General features: G+C 42.0%; 1 protein-coding gene across 1 annotated transcript in view; it reads right to left on the reverse strand.

Annotated features, from left to right (window-relative positions):
* LOC126195669 (putative neural-cadherin 2) overlaps positions 1-19,949 on the reverse strand; it is a 119,957-nt gene that overhangs the window by 48,458 nt on the left and 51,550 nt on the right. Inside the window, exons 4-5 of the mRNA XM_049934295.1 lie at positions 19,369-19,509; positions 9,660-9,846 (exon numbers count right to left, since the gene is read on the reverse strand). Coding sequence (XP_049790252.1) covers positions 9,660-9,846; positions 19,369-19,509 — 328 coding nt within the window. The remainder of the gene's footprint in view (positions 1-9,659; positions 9,847-19,368; positions 19,510-19,949) is intronic.

The following is a 19,949-nucleotide window of genomic DNA, read 5'->3' on the forward strand; positions in this document are numbered from 1 at the left end:
TGCGGACACTCTCATTCGAGACGATCGACGGGTCACACACAAACAACTCGCTGGAAGTCTCTGTTGGCAATGCTGAGACACTTGTCCACGAGTTGTGGTACTCAAAGGCGCGTGGCCGCTGGATTCAAAATGGTTCAAATGGCTCTGAGCACTATGGGACTTAACATCTGAGGCCATCAGTCCCCTAGAACTTAGAACTACTTAAACTTAACTAACCTAAGGACATCACACACATCCATGCCCGAGGCAGGATTCGAACCTGCGAACGTAGCGGTCGCGCGGTTCCAGACTGAAGCGCCTAGAACCGCTCGGCCACACTGGCCGGCTGCCGCTGGGTTCCTCGCCGCCTAACAGAAGACCATAAAGAGCAACGAAGGACCGTCTGTCCGGAATTGCTTGCGTGTTCCGAGGCTGATCGAGACAGTTTTTTTTTTTTTTTTGGTCGAACATCGTTACGAACGATGAAATATCGGTTTATCACTTCGGACCGGAAACAAAACGGCAATACATCTAATGGCGGAGCCACACCACGCTCCTCCGTAGAAAAAGTACAAAGCTGCACCCTTCGCCGGTAAAATCATGGCCACGATCTTCTGGGTCTCTGTTTGATGTCCCCCTCTTGGTGAACTTTGAAGTGTATCCCACTTCCCTCAGGAAATTGAGAAAACGACTTCAGCTTGTTCGTCACCACAAAAATGCAAACTTCGCCTTCTCCATGACAATGCGAAGCTTCGCATAAGCCTGGGGAGTTCCAAAAACTTTATTTGAATCTTCTTTCTCATCCACATTACAGCCAAGATCTCGCACCTTCCAACTTCCGTCTGTTTGGCCCAACGAAGGGTGCACTCCGCAGGAAGAAGTACGTGGAAGATGCAGCTAGATGGCGGTTCCGTCGTCTGGTAGAGTGGTACCCTGCAGTCATGCAGGCCCTTTCAGTAAGGCGGCTTAAGGCTGTCGCATTGAACAGAGGTTATGTTGAAAAATGGGATTTGGCAGCCGAAAAAGTGAAATATGATGTGGTTTAGTGGAATCCTGAATAAAATCGATGTACTTTCAGAAAAGAGTTACATTATTTACTGAACGCCCCTCGTATTTAAATAAAGCTGCGAAATGAACGGATTATTTGCTCAACTGATTTTGTGTCACCCTCTACACTAGTGCGCCAAAGATGGGCATTTCAGTATGAGTTTTCACAGTCAAATTCGCAAAAATGGTGTAGCGTCGGTAAGGCATGGCTTCCGCTTGAGTGTAGGAGGGCTAAAAATAACAAGTTGAAATACTAGCGAACAGTGGTCAAGAGTTTTTACCTTATCGTCACATCCTTGTCTATCAAATAGCAAGCGCACTTGCAGTTTCAAGCTATCATAAATAAAGTACCATATGGTTCTATTTTGTTTCCATTGTTTCTAGTTAATGATACCCTGCATGCATTCTGGAAAGAAAACAAAACCGTACTTGTGTACCATTTTATTTTGTAGATGATGCAAGTATAGGAAAAAAATAGTATCAGTTCTTTTACTGAAAAGCAATCAAGTTAAAGTTTTTAAAATATTATCTGATTGCTCAAGAAAACTGAATTTTCATTAAGTTTTGACAAGACTGAGTGGTTGGAGCAAGAAATCACAATAGCTAGCTGTTGTTTGATTGAAACTCAGTACAATTTGGCATTTTCAAGAGCAGTGCAAGTCACATTAGTTATCTATTTCAGCAATGAAATAGAAGTAGATGGTGTTCTGGTTTTAAGACTACAAAGAGATTAAACCATAACTGGAAAGCACAAACCCTAAAATTAATGAAGCTCGATAATGTAATTACATTTACAGCACGTATGATCACAATTATGGTTCATTTAAAAATGATGAAATTGGTTTATTGAAATTATTTTATTGTATTTATTTACACTGAATAATGATTTACATCATAATTTTTAGAGCTTCATCAACTCAATGGTAATATTTTCACAATACAGAAGATTGTAGAAGATTGTTGTAAGTGTTATATCTGGTGGTATCTCTAGAACATTCCACTAAGATATCTTGAAAAAATGCCAAACAACGTCAGTTATTTTTGTTGGATGGCGTCACAGGTATCCCTACCCATTTTCATCCTTTGTCAGGTCACGTCATTCTTATATATCCTAGTACAGTTTGGGCTTCGTCTTACGTAATCCATCTCAATGGCAAGATTTTTTTTTCTAACGTCCCAGGGTTCGACTCCATGCAGAATTACGCTCTGGGCTATAGTCTTATACAGTCTCTTCTTCCTTGTTCTTCTTATCTTTCTGTTCCACAGAACAGAGTTCATTGCCCTTTTTACAGCTCGTCCTTTATTAATCCTACTACCAATTTAATCATTGCTTGTGCCCTGCTTATTAAATAATACTTCAAGGTATTTTGTCTTTTCTACACCTACGATAATTTCTCCTTCTACCTCCAAGTTATTCACTTTTTCCGTTCAAACAGCCACGCAATAACACTTCTTCATGTTTATCTTTAGGCCAGCCTTACTGAAATCCTTTCGAAGATTTCTTGTCATGGAGAACAATCAAGTCAATGCGTTTGTCAACTAGTGAAAAGTTACATAATAATAATATTAATCATGGTCAATGGACAACATATTTTAAAGATTTTTTTTTGGCAAACATAAATCTGAGGTGAGGATCCAACAAGAAGAATTATGGCGTTTAGGTATAAAGGTCCCTTAGCAGGCTGTGAGAAGCTGTAAGGTGATGAATGCAAGAGCAGAGCTGGTGAGGTTCGGGCAACAGAAATTATTGCAAATGCTAAGAAGGTTGTCTGAAAGGATATTAAACGGAGATGATGTTCCATTGGAATGAAAAACTTGTCACATAAGCCGGTGTGTAAGAAAGGGCCATGTACGATCCAAATAATTATAGGAGATTGGCAGTCTTTCGTTGGAAAACTCTACTGGAAGTTACTGAAAGATCTGGTAGAGAAAGAAACACGTCATAAGCAGTAAGAAAAACAAGCAGGATTCACAATGAAACTAATAAGCGAGAAACGCATAAAGGCTGACTGGAGACGCATGTTGCATTGATTGATCTAGGGAAAGACGGTAATGTAGCTTCCAATAACGTGTGGAAAAAGTTGAAAGAGGTAGAGCTTGATCAAAGGTAGCTAAAGGGTGATATGAAATTATATGGGAATAAGGCAGTGAAAGTAAGGACTGGGAATCGTTGGACAGAAGAATACGAGGTGAATAAAGGTGTGTGACAGGGATGTGCGCTGTCGCCGACCCCATTTAAGCTGTATCTAGGAGCAATCCTGCAGACTTGACATACAAAATGCTAGGTTATGGGAGTAACAGTAGAGAGCAGCGAGATATTTAGCTTGTATTTTGCAGATGACCAGATTGTGCTAGCGCTATTACCAATCTTACCTTTTTTAAAAAAGTTACTGCAAAGCACAAATATAATGCTGTAATGCTGAAAAAAAAAGCATCCCCAGAAACAACTACAAGGATTGAAAGTTAGTCATGAAAGCGAAACATATACAGGGGTATGAATGTTATAGCATGATTAAATACTATGCTGAGAACTAGCTTACGACTAACCCAACAAGCAAAAACCCAACGATGTACCCAGAGCGTTCCACTTGTAGAGAGGAACGGTGGTGGAGCGCTGCCTTTTCTGAAAAAAAAAAAAAAAATGGAAATGTCGCGTGACTAGGCCCTCCCGTCGGGTAGACCGTTCGCCCGGGAGCAAGTCTTTCGATTTGACGCCACTTCCGCGAATTGCTCGTCGATGGGGATGAAATGATGATGATTATGACAGTACAACACCCAGTCCCTGAGCAGAGAAAATCTCCGACTCAGCCGGGAATCGAACCTGGGCCCTTAGGATTGACATTCTGTCGCGCTGACCACTCAGCTACTGGGGGCGGACTCTTCTGAAAAGAAGATATATATATGCAGCACAGTGCCAACAGTAAAAATCGAACTCAGAAGCAGAAACATTACTTCCGGAAATCATTGGCGTAGATTGGGGAACAAAAGCACAAGTGATCTGGCACAGTTCTTCCCATTCTAGAGCTGATGCTACACAACACTCAACGGAAGGTGCAGGCTTGTCACTGCCTGTTTCAAATCTACCTCCCCCCCCCCCCAACTCCTCCTCCTCACAGACAGTATTCTACCAGTTACCCAGACACTGAAATCAATACAGCTTCCTCAAAGCGGCCGAGGACTATGAAAATCAAACTCAGCCTGAAATGTATACGATGTCAACTTCAAAACACCGTCACTGGATGGTACCGCCAGAGGAGCAAGCTCTTGTGCATCACGAAAGCTCGGAAGCTTGTAAATTCCTTGCTAGACTCCAAACAGGAACTGTAAGAACCAAAGGAAATCTTCTAGGATGAGGCATCCACTACCGACAAACCTGTGCAATTTGTTGAGATCCAGACAAAATAACACACGTATTCCTCACTTCATTTCCCCATTCAGTAAAGCCTCGAGGACTTCATCTTAGCAAATCCTAATGCTACTGACGTCACCCACATCCAGGTTAAACTAGGTTACACTGACGGAAAAAATCACATCAAAATATAATTAATGCAGATTCAGAAATTTGGGGAACATTTTTTTCTAGGTAACATATTTAAGTGATTAACATTGCAAGATCACTGTTTAATGTAAGCGCGAAATAAGCCATTGCAAATGTGAAATGCTGGTACATTAACAACCAGTGTAAACGTCAGAACGTTGCATGCAAGCATACATACTTGCATGCATTGTGTTGTACGGGTGCTGGATGCCAGTTTGTGGGGTGGAGTTTCATGGCTGTTGCACTTGGTCGGTCAATACAGGGACGGTTAATGCTGTTTGTGCATCGCGGGATTAGCCGAGAGGTCTCAGGCGCTGCAGTCATGGACTGTGCGGCTGGTCCCGGCGGAGGTTCGAGTCCTCCCTCGGGCATGGGTGTGTGTGTTTGTCCTTAGGATAATTTAGGTTAAGTAGTGTGTAAGCTTAGGGACTGAAGACCTTAGCAGTTAAGTCCCATAAGATTTCAAACACATTTTTCGAATGCTGCTTGTGTATGATGCTGGAGTTGTCGTCCAATGATGTTCGATATGTGCTCGGTTGGAGATAGATTTGGTGATCAAGCAGGCCAAGGCAACTTGTCGACACTCTGTAGAGCATGTCGCTTACAACAGCGGTGTGTGGGTGAGCGTTATCCTGTCGGAAAACACTTCCTGGAGTGGGGTTGATGAATGGCAGCACAACAGGTCGAATCATCACATTGGCATACAGATTTCCAGTTAGAGCGCGTTGGATAACCAAGAGAGTGCTCCTGCTGTCAGACGATATCGCACTCAGCCTGTAACTCCAGGTGTAGGTTCAGTGTGTCTAGTGGCCTTCAACTGGCCTCCTTTTAACCAACAAACGGCCATCACTGGCAACATGGTAGAACCAGATTTCATCAGAAAATACAGCAGACCTCCTCCCCACCCCACAATGAGCTCTCGCTTGATGCCAAGTCGCAAATGGTGGTGGTTTGGGGTCAGTGGAATTTCCGCTACAGGGCATCTGGCTCGGAGCTGCCCTTGAAGTAACCGATCTCTAACAGTTCATTGTGTCACGATGGTGCCAACTGCTGTTCCGATTGCTGTTGCAGATGCCGTACGATCCGACAGAGCTATACGTCGAAAATGTCGGCCTTTCCTCTCGGTAGCGCCTTCCGAAACCCGGTCTTCTTACGGCCGTACATTCTCGCGACCATCGCTTCCAGCAATCATGTACGGTGACTACATTTCCACCAAATTTTTACAAAGGCACACACAGTGTTTAGGAAGGATAGACTGCATGCAACCGGTGGTGGTGTGTTTGTCGCTGTTAGTAGTAGTTTATCCTGTAGTGAAGTAGAAGTGGATAGTTCCTGTGAATTATTATGGGTGGAGGTTACATTCAACAACCGAGCTAGGTTAATAATTGGCTCCTTTTACCGACCTCCCGACTCAGCAGCATTAGTGGCAGAACAACTGAGAGAAAATCTGGAATACATTTCACATAAATTTTCTCAGCATTTTATAGTCTTAGACGGAGATTTCAATTTACCAGATATAGACTGGGACACTCGGATGTTTAGGACGGGTGGTACGGACAGAGCATCGAGCGACATTGTACTGAGTGCACTATCCGAAAATTACCTCGAGCAATTAAACAGAGAACCGACTCGTGGAGATAACATCTTGGACCTACTGATAACAAACAGACCCGAACTTTTCGACTCTGTAAGCGCAGAACAGGGAATCAGTGATTATAAGGCCGTTGCAGCTTCTCTGAATATGGAAGTAAATAGGAATATAAAAAAAAGGGAGGAAGGTTTATCTGTTTAGCAAGAGTAATAGAAGGCAGATTTCAGACTACCTAACAGATCAAAACGAAAATTTCTGTTCCGACACTGACAATGTTGAGTGTTTATGGAAAAAGTTCAAGGCAATCGTAAAATGCGTTTTAGACAGGTACGTGCCGAGTAAAGCTGTGAGGGACGGGAAAAAACCCACCGTGGTTCAACAACAAAGTTAGGAAACTACTGCGAAAGCAAAGACATCTTCACTGCAAGTTTAAACGTAGCCGAAACCTCTCAGACAAACAGAAGCTAAACGATGTCAAAGTTAGCGTAAGGAGGGATATGCGTGAAGCGTTCAGTGAATTCGAAAGTAAAATTCTATGTACCGACTTGAAAGAAAATCCTAGGAAGTTCTGGTCTTACGTTAAATCAGTAAGTGGCTCGAAACAGCATATCCAGACACTCTGGGATGATGACGGCATTGAAACAGAGGATGACACGCGTAAAGCTGAAATACTAAACAACATTTTCCAAAGCTATTTCGCAGAGGAAGACCGCACTGCAGTTCCTTCTCTAAATCCTCGCACAAACGAAAAAATGGCTGAGATCGAAATAAGTGTCCAAGGAATAGAAAAGCAACTGAAATCACTCAACAGAGGAAAGTCCACTGGACCTGACGGGATACCAATTCGATTCTATACAGAGTACGCGAAAGAACTTGCCCGTGTACCGCAAGTCTCTAGAGGAACGGAAGGTTCCAAATGATTGGAAAAGAGCACAGGTAGTCCCAGTCTTCAAGAAGTGTCGGCGAACAGATGCGCAGAACTATATCTCTGACGTCGATCTGTTGTAGAATTTTAGAACATGTTTTCTGCTCATGTATCATGTCGTTTCTGGAAACCCAGAATCTACTCTGTAGGAATCAACATGGATTTTGGAAACAGCGATCGTGTGAGACCCAATTCGCTTTATTTGTTCACGAAACTTAGAAAATATTAGATACAGGTTCCCAGGTAGATGCCATTTTCCTTGACTTCCGGAAGACGTTCGATACGGTTGCGCACTGTCGCCTGATACACAAAGTAAGAGCCTACGGAATATCAGACCAGCTGTGTGGCTGGACTGAAGAGTTTTTAGCAAACAGAACACAGCATGATGTTCTCAATAGAGAGACGTCTACAGGCGTTAAAGTAACCTCTGGCGTGCCACAGGGGAGTGTTATGGGACCATTGCTTTTCACAATATATATATAAATGACCTAGTAGATAGTGTCGGAAGTTCCATGCGGCTTTTCGCGGATGATGCTGTAGTATACAGAGATGTTGGAGCATTAGAAAATTGCAGCGAAATGCAGGAAGATCTGCAACGGATAGGCGCTTGGTGCAGGGAGTGGCAACTGACCCTTAACATAGACAAATGTAATGTATTGCGAATACATAGAAAGAAGGATCCTTTGTTGTATGATTATATGATAGCGGAACAAACACGGGCAGCAGTTACTTCTGTAAAATATCTGGGAGTGTGCGTGCGGAACGATTTGAAGTGGAATGATCATATAAAATTAATTGTTGGTAAGGCGAGGTCCAGGTTGAGATTCATTGGAAGAGTCCTTAGAAAATATAGTCCATCAACAAAGGAGGTAGCTTACAAAACACTCGTTCGACCTACACTTGAGTATTGCTCATCAGTGTGGGATCCGTACCAGGTCGGGTTGACAGAGGAGATAGAGAAGATCCAAAGAAGAGCGGCGCGTTTCGTCACAGGGTTATTTGGTAAGCGCGATAGCGTTACGGAGATGTTTAGCAAACTCAAGTGGCAGACTCGGAAAGAGAGGCGCTCTGCATCGCGGTGTAGCTTGCTGTCCAGGTTTCGAGAGGGTGCGTTTCTGGATGAGGTATCGAATATATTGCTTCCCCCTACTTATACCTCCCGTGGAGATCACGAATGTTAAATTAGAGAGATTCGAGCGCACACGGAGGCTTTCCGGCAGTCGTTCTTCCCGCGAACTATACGCGACTGGAACAGGAAAGGGGGGTAATGACAGTGGCACGTAAAGTGCCCTCCGCCACACACCGTTTGGTGGCTTGCGGAGTATAAATGTAGATGTAGATGTAGATGAAGTCATTCTGCAATATCGCAGGAGGAATATCCAGCTTCTCGTAGCCCTATTACACGACTTGATAATGGCGTCTTTGTCTCCTTAAAGCGATTCTTTACTAACACCAGCTCACCATGTCCAATCTCAAAAGTAACTAATGATCCCGACCGTTATCACGTGAATTAAGGCAAACCTGATTTGAATTGCCACAGTGGAGACGAAACCGTGATAAAAATTTTCATTTGTCGATTCAGTCTGCATATATACATCATAGATGTTTGAAATTGGAAAGGTCTCTGGAACGATGTAATTTCATTTGATTAAAGTACCTATGCCTGAGCTTCAAGCAGGGTCCCCCCTTTCGTTAGATGCTGATGTGCTATTCCAATATCGTTGGAGATCTTATGTAATGATGTTGAAGTTCAGGAGGAATGCCAAGTGGGATGAGGCATGAATGGAATTTGGACTGAGAGAGATGTGCCAAGGTAGTTAGTGCAGTTCTGCAAATTTGCTGTGCCAGGGTTGCGTAGTGGTTAAAGCATCTGGGTAGTGAGCAGGAGACCTGGGTTCGAATTCCAACCTTGGTACAAATTTTCATTCAACGTTCAGTCTACATATATAAACTATGTTAAATAATCAACTGCGTTTTGTATATATCTACTATTAGTTTCCCATTGTTTTCTATGTTACAGTTTCTGTACGTGTACTTGTCTGCTCTATTCTCGTAACTTGTACTTAGTTTTCTTTTTTTTGTTTTTTTGTTTTTATTGTTTTTGTTTTTGTTTGTAATCTATACCTGTGGCACGAGCAAAAAGAAAAATCATGAGAGTAGTAGGGACAGCTTTTTGTTGGGAAATTTTGTAGATGCCTTTGAATGATATATTCACAGGGACTTTTAAACTAAACGTGTTATGTTATAATGTAGTTAAGATCAACATTATGATGCTATAATACTACAATGTTCATAAAGTTAAGGCATTTTACTGTACTGCATGTAAACAGAATGTGCATTCTTGAGTTCATTTCATATCTCAGAGACCATTTCCCGCGGAATCCACGAAATACTGTTTCAGATCCGTTGCTTTAAGATGATTACAGTATCTTATGACCGAAATTTTAAGAAGTGGTTATACAGTTTCCAAGCAGGAACGAACATGCAAAACCTAAAATTACAGTAACCCTGCTCCACCTCAGCATTGTATGCAAACAAGACCTGATCCGCAGAGGGTCTGCCTGCTGAATGTGCCGTACCTGCAGGAGCGTTTTCGACGACGTAGCCGTGGTAGAGCGGCTGTGTGAAGACGGGTGGGTTGTCGTTGACGTCACTGAGAGTGACCTGCACGTCGGCGAAGCCCACGAGCCCGGCACCGCCCTCGTCCTGCGCGAAAGCCGTAAACCGCCACAGCGGACGGCCTGCCGGGGGATCGCGGTCCAGAGGCTGCAACACGGCAAACAGTTACACCTCATTTCCGATCAGGTGAAGGTATCACTACTATAATGAAACTATAGTGGTGGTAAATAAAAGTATACACGTGCAAAGAGGTGTGGAATCGCTATAACGCTGATGCTTATCGCAAACACTAGACACTCAGAGTTTGATGTAACCCGTCACGGTGTACCACAGGGGTCTGTCTTTGGTCCTCTATTATTTCTGAGCCTAGCGCGTAAATGATTGTTCACTTTCAGTGTCAAAAGATGCAAATTTTGTCGTTTCGCTGTATGATAAAAATTTATGATTAAAAGATATTACCAAACCTATCACAGCAAGGACAGCTAACGAAAAATCTGAAATCATCAAGAGATAGTTCAAGACATATGTATCGTTAGTTTCTCATAAAACTTGATAAGGTATAAAATACACTTCTCAAGCAATAATATACAAAAAGTAGAAATAGTTACGTCTTTATGATTCAGATAGGTTATAATAATAACTGTAGAACCCACAGCCTAGAATAATGAAGAATCTTAGATCAGCTATGTTTGCAGTACACATGATAACGACCATCGATGATTTTAAAAAGAAAAGCAACTACTTGCAAGTAATGAAAGACGGTATTATCTCTTGGGGAAATTCAACCTAGAGGGACAGTGTACACAGAAATGTGTAATAAGAAGTTTATCTTGTGTCAGTTCTAAGGTATTCTGTTTTAGTAATGTCCCTCATAGTTAACACTATTTACTTTTTCACAAAGTATACTGAAAAGACTTAATATCTCTCCTCCTTCCCCAACTCTATCTCCTCCTCCCCTTATCCCTCTCCACGTTATGACGCCATCGCAATAGGAGTTTAGTAGTTCTTACCTCTACAGTATTTCTTTGCACGTCATAACTAAATTGTTCACCAAATTTCATTGAAATCTCTCAGGGCGCTTGAGAATAGCTTTTTACCTGTGTATTTGCCCATGTACGCATATATCAAATATATTTTACTTATATTTGACATATTTCGCACGTATCTGTACACATTTTTCACCTGTATCTCTGCCTGATTTCGCTTGTAGTTTCTTTTTCACACAGGTTTATGATATCGTATCTCCTGAACTACTCGTCTGTGTCGCACAATGACACATTTTTCTAGGCTATTCAGCGGCATATGTGGATACTGTCTGCGAATTGAATTTCGAATAGAGTTATTAGTAAAGAAATAATAAATTAAAAAGTCATGCATGATGCAGCAGGTTTTCACACATCTCATCGTCTATGACGTCACAGCTCCTGACTGTGTGTCGTACAGTGACATAGTTTTGTTGGTACATTCAGTGGTGTATGTGAAAACCTCATGCAAAACGTGTCGATTAGTAAAGAAGCAGTAAACTAAAACTTCGTTCTTCATGAACAGAGAAAATGTATTAAGCTATAAACTTTTTCAAATGGTTCAAATGGCTCTAAGCACTATGGGACTTAACATGTGAGGTCATTAGTCCTCTAGACTTAGAACTATTTAAAGCTATCTAACCTAAGGACATCACACACATCCATGAACGAGGCAGGATTCGAACCTGCGACCGTAGTAACCGCGTGGTTCCGGACTGAAGCACCTAGAACCGCTCGGCCACCGCGGCTGGCTAAACATATTCCCTTTCATCATTTTGTGAGGGGATGTCAGGTAGAAAAAGTTTCGCAGAAGTTCGAAAATATTTGTAAAGTTTGTTGCAAGTCACTAAGTTCTCTCATTCTCAAATACCGGAAAAATTATCCAACAATTAACTGGCGAAATTACAATGTTGTTAGAGGTGGGCGTGATAGGATATCCAGTGAAACTTTGCTGAATGCCTTCTCTGAAAATATAAGATAGTTAGGAACGCCACTCACGATGAAAATATGTTGCATCGAATGGTAATAAATAGACGTGACCTCTTTGAGGATGTCCATATCGAAGTTGGTGTCAGTGACCATGACGCAGACATGGCAACAATGATTACCAAAGAACAAAGGAAGCAGAAAGATGTACATGTTCAATAAACTAGATAAAAAAATTCAGTAGTGTCTTATCTCATTGAGGAATTTGAAATTTCCAGCACAGGGCAGAAGCACGTAGAGGAACTATGGCTAAAGATTAAAAGAATAATTGACCATGCACTGGAGAGATATGTACCCAGTTGAACAGTTCATTGTTGGAAGTAACTTCCGTGGTACACAGTCAATGTAAGGAAACTTATAAGGAAGCAGAGACTATTGCATAATATGTGTAAAACAAAGCGTACGATTATACATAGAGAGATGCTGAATGAAGCGTGTTTGGCTGTCAAAAGAGCAGTGCGTGAAACCTTCAATGACTATCGTAGTAGAGTATTGTCAAATGATCTTTCACAAAACCCAAAGAAATTCTGCTTGTATGTAAAGGCCGTCCGTGGCACCAAAGTTAGCGTCCAGTCCCTAGTGAAGGAGACAGGATCTGAAGAAGGTGGGTAGTAAAGCAAAAGGAGATATGCGTAATTCAGTTTTCAAATGTTCCTTTACAGAAGAAAACCTAGGAGAACTGCCCCAGTTCAATCCTCGTACCACTGAAAAGATGAATGAAATAAGTATTCGTGTTAGTGGTGTTGAGAAACAGCAGAAATCGTCAAATTTTAACATAGCTCCAGGTCCCCATGTAATCCCTATCAGATTCTACACTGAATTTGCATTTGAGTTAGCCCTCTTCTAATTATAATCTATCGTAGATCAAGAAACGGTGCCAGGTCTTGGAAAAAAGCACATGTCCACACCCATGAAAAAAGGGTCGTGGAAGTGATACACAAAACTACCGTCCAGTATCCTTGATATCGATTTGTTGTAAAATCTTAGACCATATTCTGAGGTCAAACATAATGAGGTATCTTGAACAGAATGACCTCCTCAATGCCAATCAACATGGATTCTAAAAACATCGATCATGTGAAACCCAACCCGCATTTTTCTCACACGACATACTGAAAGCTTTGGATCAAGGCAGTCAGGTAGATGCAGTATTTCTTGATTTTCTAAATGCGTTTGAGTCAGTACCACACCTACCCTTATTGTCAAAATTACAATCATACGCACTGTCAAGTGAAATTTGTGACTGGACTGAGGACTTTTCAGGAGTGACGACGCAGCGTGTTATCTTGGATGGAGAGTTATCGTCAGCTGTAGAAGTAATTTCAGGTGTGTCCCAGGGAAATGTGTTGATATCCTGGCTATTCATATTGTATATTAACGATCTTGCAGACGATATTGATATTAACCTTAGACGTTTTGGAGGTGATGCAGTTATCTGCGATGAAGTACTGTCTGAAAGGAGATGCATAAACATTCAGCCAGGTATTGATACGATTGAAAACTGGTGCAAAGTTTTGGAAACTTGTTCTAAATGTTCAGAAATGTAAAATTGTACACTTCACAAAACAAAAAACGTAGTATCCTATAATAATAGTATCAATGAGTCACAGTTGGAATCGGCCAACTCACACAAATTCTTGGGTGTAACAACTTGTAGGGATATGAAATGGAATTATCACATAGGCTCTGTTGTGTGTAAAGCAGGTGGTAGACTTCGGTTTGTCGGCAGAATACTGGAGAAGTGCAATCAGTCTACAAAGGAAACTATTTGTAAATCACTCATGCGATCGATTCTAGGATATTGGTCAAGGGTGCGGATCCAGTACCTAAAAGGACTATCAGGGGATATTGAACGTATACAGAGAAGGGCAGCAAGAATGGTCATTAGGTTTGTTTGATCCTTGGGAGAGTGTCACTGAGATACTAAAGGAACTGAACTGGAAATCTCTTGAAGAGAGAAGCAAACTATTCCGAGAAAGTCTATTAACAAAGCTTCATGAACCAGCTTTAAATGATGACTCTAGGAATATACTACAACCCCCTACGTATGGCTCATATAGGGTTGGTGAGGCTAAGAATAGAATAATTACTTCACTAACAGAGGCATTCAGACAATCATTCTTCCAGCGCTCCATACGTGACTGGAACTGGAAGAAACCACAATAAATGTTGCAATGGGACGTACCCTCTGCCATGCACCTCACTATGGTTTGCAGAGTATAGATGTAGATGTAGATGTAGAATACCGTATGAGCATTCACACGTTGTGGACTGCACTGCTTTTCACCCTCGACAGCTCAACAGCACCCCTTTGATAGATAGGTGTTTCTTACTTCTCCCCCCCCCCCCCCCAGTGATTCTTTCCCGACAGTAAGAGATATATGTAACCAGTTTAGTTCATATCGGTCCAGTGATTTAGGAGCAGATATGGAACATACATCCACTTAAATTGGAGTGAATCACCTAAAACTTAGTACAAAGAGACATGGTAGAGGAAAGGAAACACAGTACTAATCTGACTATAGCAGATATTGAAAGTGACCACCATCTTTTGGCGCTTTTGGGCCTTGGTCAGTTAGCTGCTGAAGGCAGATGAAAGCTGGACTGATGGAATAGTTGCAGTCTCATCCGAAACATTCTTCTGCAGTTCTTGAAGATTATAAGGGTTGTTGCGATACACCTTAGACTTCAGGGCTCTCTGTAGAAAGTAATCCCACACTGACAGGTCAGATGACCTGGGTGGCCATTGGGGCTGCTACCAGACTGAAGCCCAAGTTAGTAATATTCGTCCACATGTTCGACGTATGCCGATCTCTTGAGAAAGGCGACGTGTTGATTTGCTGCAGTCACATTTTTTTGATGTGTGGGCACGTTTCGGAGTATTTTTTGACCTATTCAAAACAGATCCTGCCTGACGCCATTTTCGAACTAAGCGTTGCATGGCACTCTTTGCTGGCAACTTTGTCACCATTAAACTTCTCAGCGAACAACTGACCACATCGTTTCCACGACTTAGTTGTCACGTAACTTCCACGACGAACACCGGCTGCTCCACAGTGAGAACCATCGTCCCTTTTGCACTCTTCCACTCACACTGGCACAGCTCTCACTGCACTCGGAATCGGTGTGGATAAATAACATGGAGGGCGTACACGTGGGATACGCATCATGGAGTGGGTTATATGCATACATTCACGTCCAATCGTATCCACTCATCCAGGCCACTTTTATTTGTCCCACACTCTGCTTAGAAAGTGTGTTTTTGACTAAACATACACTTTTTTAAAATCTAACACTGCCCATTGACATTGACAGACTAAAAGTAGGATAAATTAGACTGTCATTAGTGTTTGTTGCAGGATTCTAGTGCGAGTCGTTTACGAAAAATATCGTATTTTGAAAAGTTCCCGCATCAACACTTGTACAACTCTGTAGTAGCACACACGGAAGAGCAACACAAGTGCATACACTAGTTATGTGGGTCCTGACCAGTAGCGAGACAAATGACCATCACAGGTTGTGTTCAAAATGGCCACCGGCAGCGCCGATACACGCTTCCAGTCTGGTATGGAACGACTGCTGCACACGTGCTAGTCTTTCATCGGAGACGTCCGAGTAGCAAGCAGTAGTACGACGTTACATATCATCAGGCGTAGTTGAGATGTCTTTCAGCTATTCCCACGGAAAAAAGTCTGTAGCTGTCAAATCCTGGGAACGGGCCGGCCAAGGTACAAATCCTCTGGGGCCAGTCTAACGACTTCTAAGTAATTCGTGATGACATGCTGTAATACTTCGTGCACTATGGCTGGATAGCCATCATGTTCTCACCACAGTTTCCACCTATATGCGGGGAACGTCTTCTAGCATCCGTGAAAATGGTCTTTTAGGAGGCAGCGATACCTGTGCACGTTCAGTGTTCCGTCTACGAATCACGGCCCTATGACCTGATGGTTCAGCCAACAGGGATTGTCAACAGAACAATTGTGTCTGTTTTGGCAGTTTATCTGGCCAGCATTAGTAAATATGGCTTCTGCACTAAACAAGATACATGATACACATAGAGTATATTGTCTTAATGCTCATGTACAGAACTTGCAACGATTCTCATAATTGTTTTCATGCAACTCTTGACGGAGATATGTGATGGGGATGAAACCTATATCGATGGAGAGTGCATAGGACACTTGTGCGGGAGCCAACGTCCAGATCAACTGCAACAGCAGCAAGAACATTAATTTCCCCCTCTTCTGTCGCAACTTGTTTCCTTCTGTTACGTTGTCTTGGTGTTACACTACAACTTTCACGTAACTGGTGAAAGCCGTTGATAAATAATTTCCGAGATGGTGACATCTCTTGGGATATCTTGCCGACTACATCGTACAAGAACGAACTGCATTCTTCCTACACTCACCATACACCATGAAAATATATGCTTTTTCATCATTAATGTATCTCATCGTCCACTCACGACCTATTGTTTGGACTGTCACAGTGACTAACAAGCCGCAAAGCACTCAAGGAACACACACGCACACTGTAAGCAATTCCATGTTTGCACAAAAAATACACTTTCTAAGTATCATTACGACCTGTTTATTAGCTAACAATATGAGCCGCTGACTATCAATCCATTCTTTGAAAACCGCTCATCAATAGCAAAATTTGCGGTGGAAGTTTTCAGCCGTTGAGATTTACATTTTCCAAGATTTCCCTACAGATTGCTTTAGGCGATGGCCAGTATAGTTCCTACGAAATGGCACGACCGATTTCCTTCGCCAATGCGAGCAAGTACTACGTCTCAAATGACCTCATCGTCGACAGGAAGTTCAACACTTATCTTCTTTCCTTTCTGAAAGGAAACCCTCTACGTAGTATTTACATATTACGACTAATGTAATGTGATGTAAGTGTACACACAGCCGAGGCAAAGCCACTAGTGACGCAGAAAACGGCCACTACAAACCACTATAAGGGACACAAACATTGGGTTCAATCAGGGTGATCACTTATCTACGTTGCTAAACACCTAAAACGGGGACACGATCTAGTTCAGGTTACCCATCTAAAGGCTACCAGGGGGCACAAAAATTTGATTTCTATACTTCATCTAATTACTGATCGAATTTAAAAATGTTAAATTCTTTCATAATCTACTCACTACGCACTGTAACCTTTACACAATAAGTCAAGTATTAAAGTTAGAATTTTTGTCTAGGGTCTTGAAGCACTGTAACTCATAGGAGGCAAACTGAAGACCTCGGCTGCAAACAGTGGTAAGCGACACTGTATGGGAAACTGAGTTATTGCATGCAAAACAGTAAAGGTGATGTGTTTCAATCCTATTAATTGAAATTTCCTTGGCAATCCGAAGGATAGCAGCTCTGTCTCGAAATTAAGATGTTAACTATGACGATTTCAGCAGGATGTGTGAATGTAGAAAGTGTTAAGAAAATGCATCCGAGGATAGAGCTATTCGAATCGGTGGATGATGTTGATGGGTACGTATGATTCCGATGAAGAGCCTGCGTGTGTTTCTACACGAAAATTCGCAACAGAAGGTGTTATTAATCAGGTAAATGTGCATGTTTCTTTGAGCAAGTATACAATGTTAAGTCGCTTCGCTTGCAATAGTTTACGTGCATTTACGTGGCAGTGTGATGTCAGGCATGTTAAGCGCTATCGTTAACATCGGTGACGTGCCGAAGTAAGATGATTGCATTCGTTTCTTATCAAGCATCATCTACAGCTGTATCCATACCCTGAAAACCACACGAAGAAATATCAGTTACGTATTTACTTGCTTACGCACATTATTAATGCATTGATATATCCTACAAGGCCTGTGTTGCACGTATATTTATATCTGGCGTATGGATGATCGTGTTAACGGTACACACTACAGACTATTGGTGAATTTATTTTACTTTTGTGTATGAAATTATTCTGAGATACGTGCAGAATGTTAAGCTTATACGTAGATCAAATTTTTATAGGTTCAGAGGACATCAGAGAAATGTATCCTTTCAAAGACGCACCCGGTCCCGAAATTCTGCAAGCAGGTACAGTTGATGAAAATTATGAGCGGAGCTGACAGAGAGGTCGGAAAAGGTTAAATCAGGACGGTATCCATGACCAAATATAAAAAAAAATGGAACAAATGAATGTAAAACATACAGGGGCAACGAGGGGTGGTGGTGTATAAAAATATGCAGACCCACCACGTGAATGCTCTAAAAAGTGTTGACCAAGCTGATGAAAAGCTCTCGGGTTTCCAGCCGGATGGCTGTACTATAAAAACGCGACGTTTCGACGAGTAACGTACTCATGATTTTCTGAAACGGCGCCGTTTTATAATATTGCCACCCCGCTGGAAACCCAAGAGGTTTTCATGAACAGCATCGCCGGGAAAATGTACATTGTTTGCCAAGGAAAATCGTAAACAGCTGTATGTTCTGAGAAGTTATTTTATTTAGACAACCAGTTTCTGTATCTCAATAATGCCATCTTCAGGCCTCTATGAACGTGAAAAATTAGCTTTCCTTAAAACGCGGAGAAAGTTACCAATACTATACTCATCCAGAGTTTGATAATGAAAGCACTTATTGATTTCCAACAAACTTTAAAAATAATTTCAAATATGTCGAAAACTTTCTCACTTACAGCCCCACAAAATAATGAAATAAACAGTTTATCGCTTGCTAAATGTTCGTTGTCCACATTGTAAATCTACAGCGTCAAGGATAATGTTTTTACTTATTATTTTTTGTTACTAACTCTGTCCGCCGCCGGTAGCTGATTTATGACTGCAATTATCTATCACCTTATTTATGTCATTTCATTGTAGCCATTTTTGTTACTGTTTTTGTGGAATAAATAAAAAAAAGGTGGTCAGCGCGACAGAATGTCAATCCTAAGGCCCCGGGGTCGATTCCCGGCTGGGTCGGAGATTTTCGGCGCTCAGGGACTGGGTGTTGTGTTGTCCTAATCATCATCATTTCATCCCCATCGACGCGCAAGTCGCCGAAGTGGCATCAAATCGAAAGACTAGCACCAGGCGAACGGTCTACCCGACGGGAGGCCCTAGTCACACGACAATATTATTATTACTAACTCTATTCGATACACATTTTGCACACAGTATTCGCAGATAATACTAAAGATACCTGATAAAGTATACCATTGTTCTGCACATAGCTTAGGACAAAAACTAACTTTTCAGAAAAATGTAGGCAATTCTCAGCAGTCGTTGTATAAATGTTTATGAAATTAAGAAGACTGAGTTGGAAGGTAGTTCTTACATAACTCTACTGCACATAGCCTACGATCACCGAATTTAAAAGAAATAAACATGAGTCTCATTATAATTGACATTGTTTTTACTTTTCATCAGTCTGCAAGTGAATAATCCGAAACTAATTAAAAGGAACACAATTTGGGTCTTCCGTTTTCAACCATATAGGTTTTTCTTGCTTAACTTCAAATATCTAACGCATTAACTTCTTTGCAAACTGATCAGACGTTAAAAGCTTTTTCAAACTGGTTAAATCCAATTAACGGTGGGAAGTGGGGTTACTGGTGATTTGTAAAAGAAGAAGAGAAAGAACAGTTCTAACCAGCCGAGCAACCCTCGTCACTGTAGTAGTGAGACGTTGTAGCTTACCTTTAGCACGAAAATTTCTCCAGTGTTGGGGTCAACACGGAAGAAGTCGTCGTCCCCAGAGCCTTCTGGAGCGACGCCGGGGCCTGAGATGGAGTACACAATGTCCTGAGGCCGGCCCACGTCACCGTCCACTGCTCTCACCTGCAACACGGCGTACCAAGTCTAAAACATTTTTGGGACGTGCCGCACGCTCTTCTCCGAGGAAATATAAATGGAGCGATCAAAATTTTTCGTTCAAAGGCCGTAAATTAAAATGGCTCTGAGCACTATGGGACTTAACATCTGAGGTCATCAGTCCCCTAGAACTTAGAACTACTTAAACTTAACTAACCTAAGGAAATCACACACACCCATGCCCGAGGCAGGATTCGAACCTGCGACCGTAGAGGTCGCGCGGTTCCAGACTGAAGCGCCTGGAACCTCTCGGCCACACAGGATGGTTCAGATGGCTCTGAGCACTATGGGACTTGAAATCGGTGGTCATCAGTCCCCTAGAACTTAGAACTACTTAAACATAACTAACCTAAGGACATCACACACATCCATGCCCGAGGCAGGATTCGAACCTGCGGTCGTAGCGG

Source organism: Schistocerca nitens, chromosome 7, assembly GCF_023898315.1.
Source record: "Schistocerca nitens isolate TAMUIC-IGC-003100 chromosome 7, iqSchNite1.1, whole genome shotgun sequence".
Taxonomy (NCBI): domain Eukaryota; kingdom Metazoa; phylum Arthropoda; class Insecta; order Orthoptera; family Acrididae; genus Schistocerca; species Schistocerca nitens.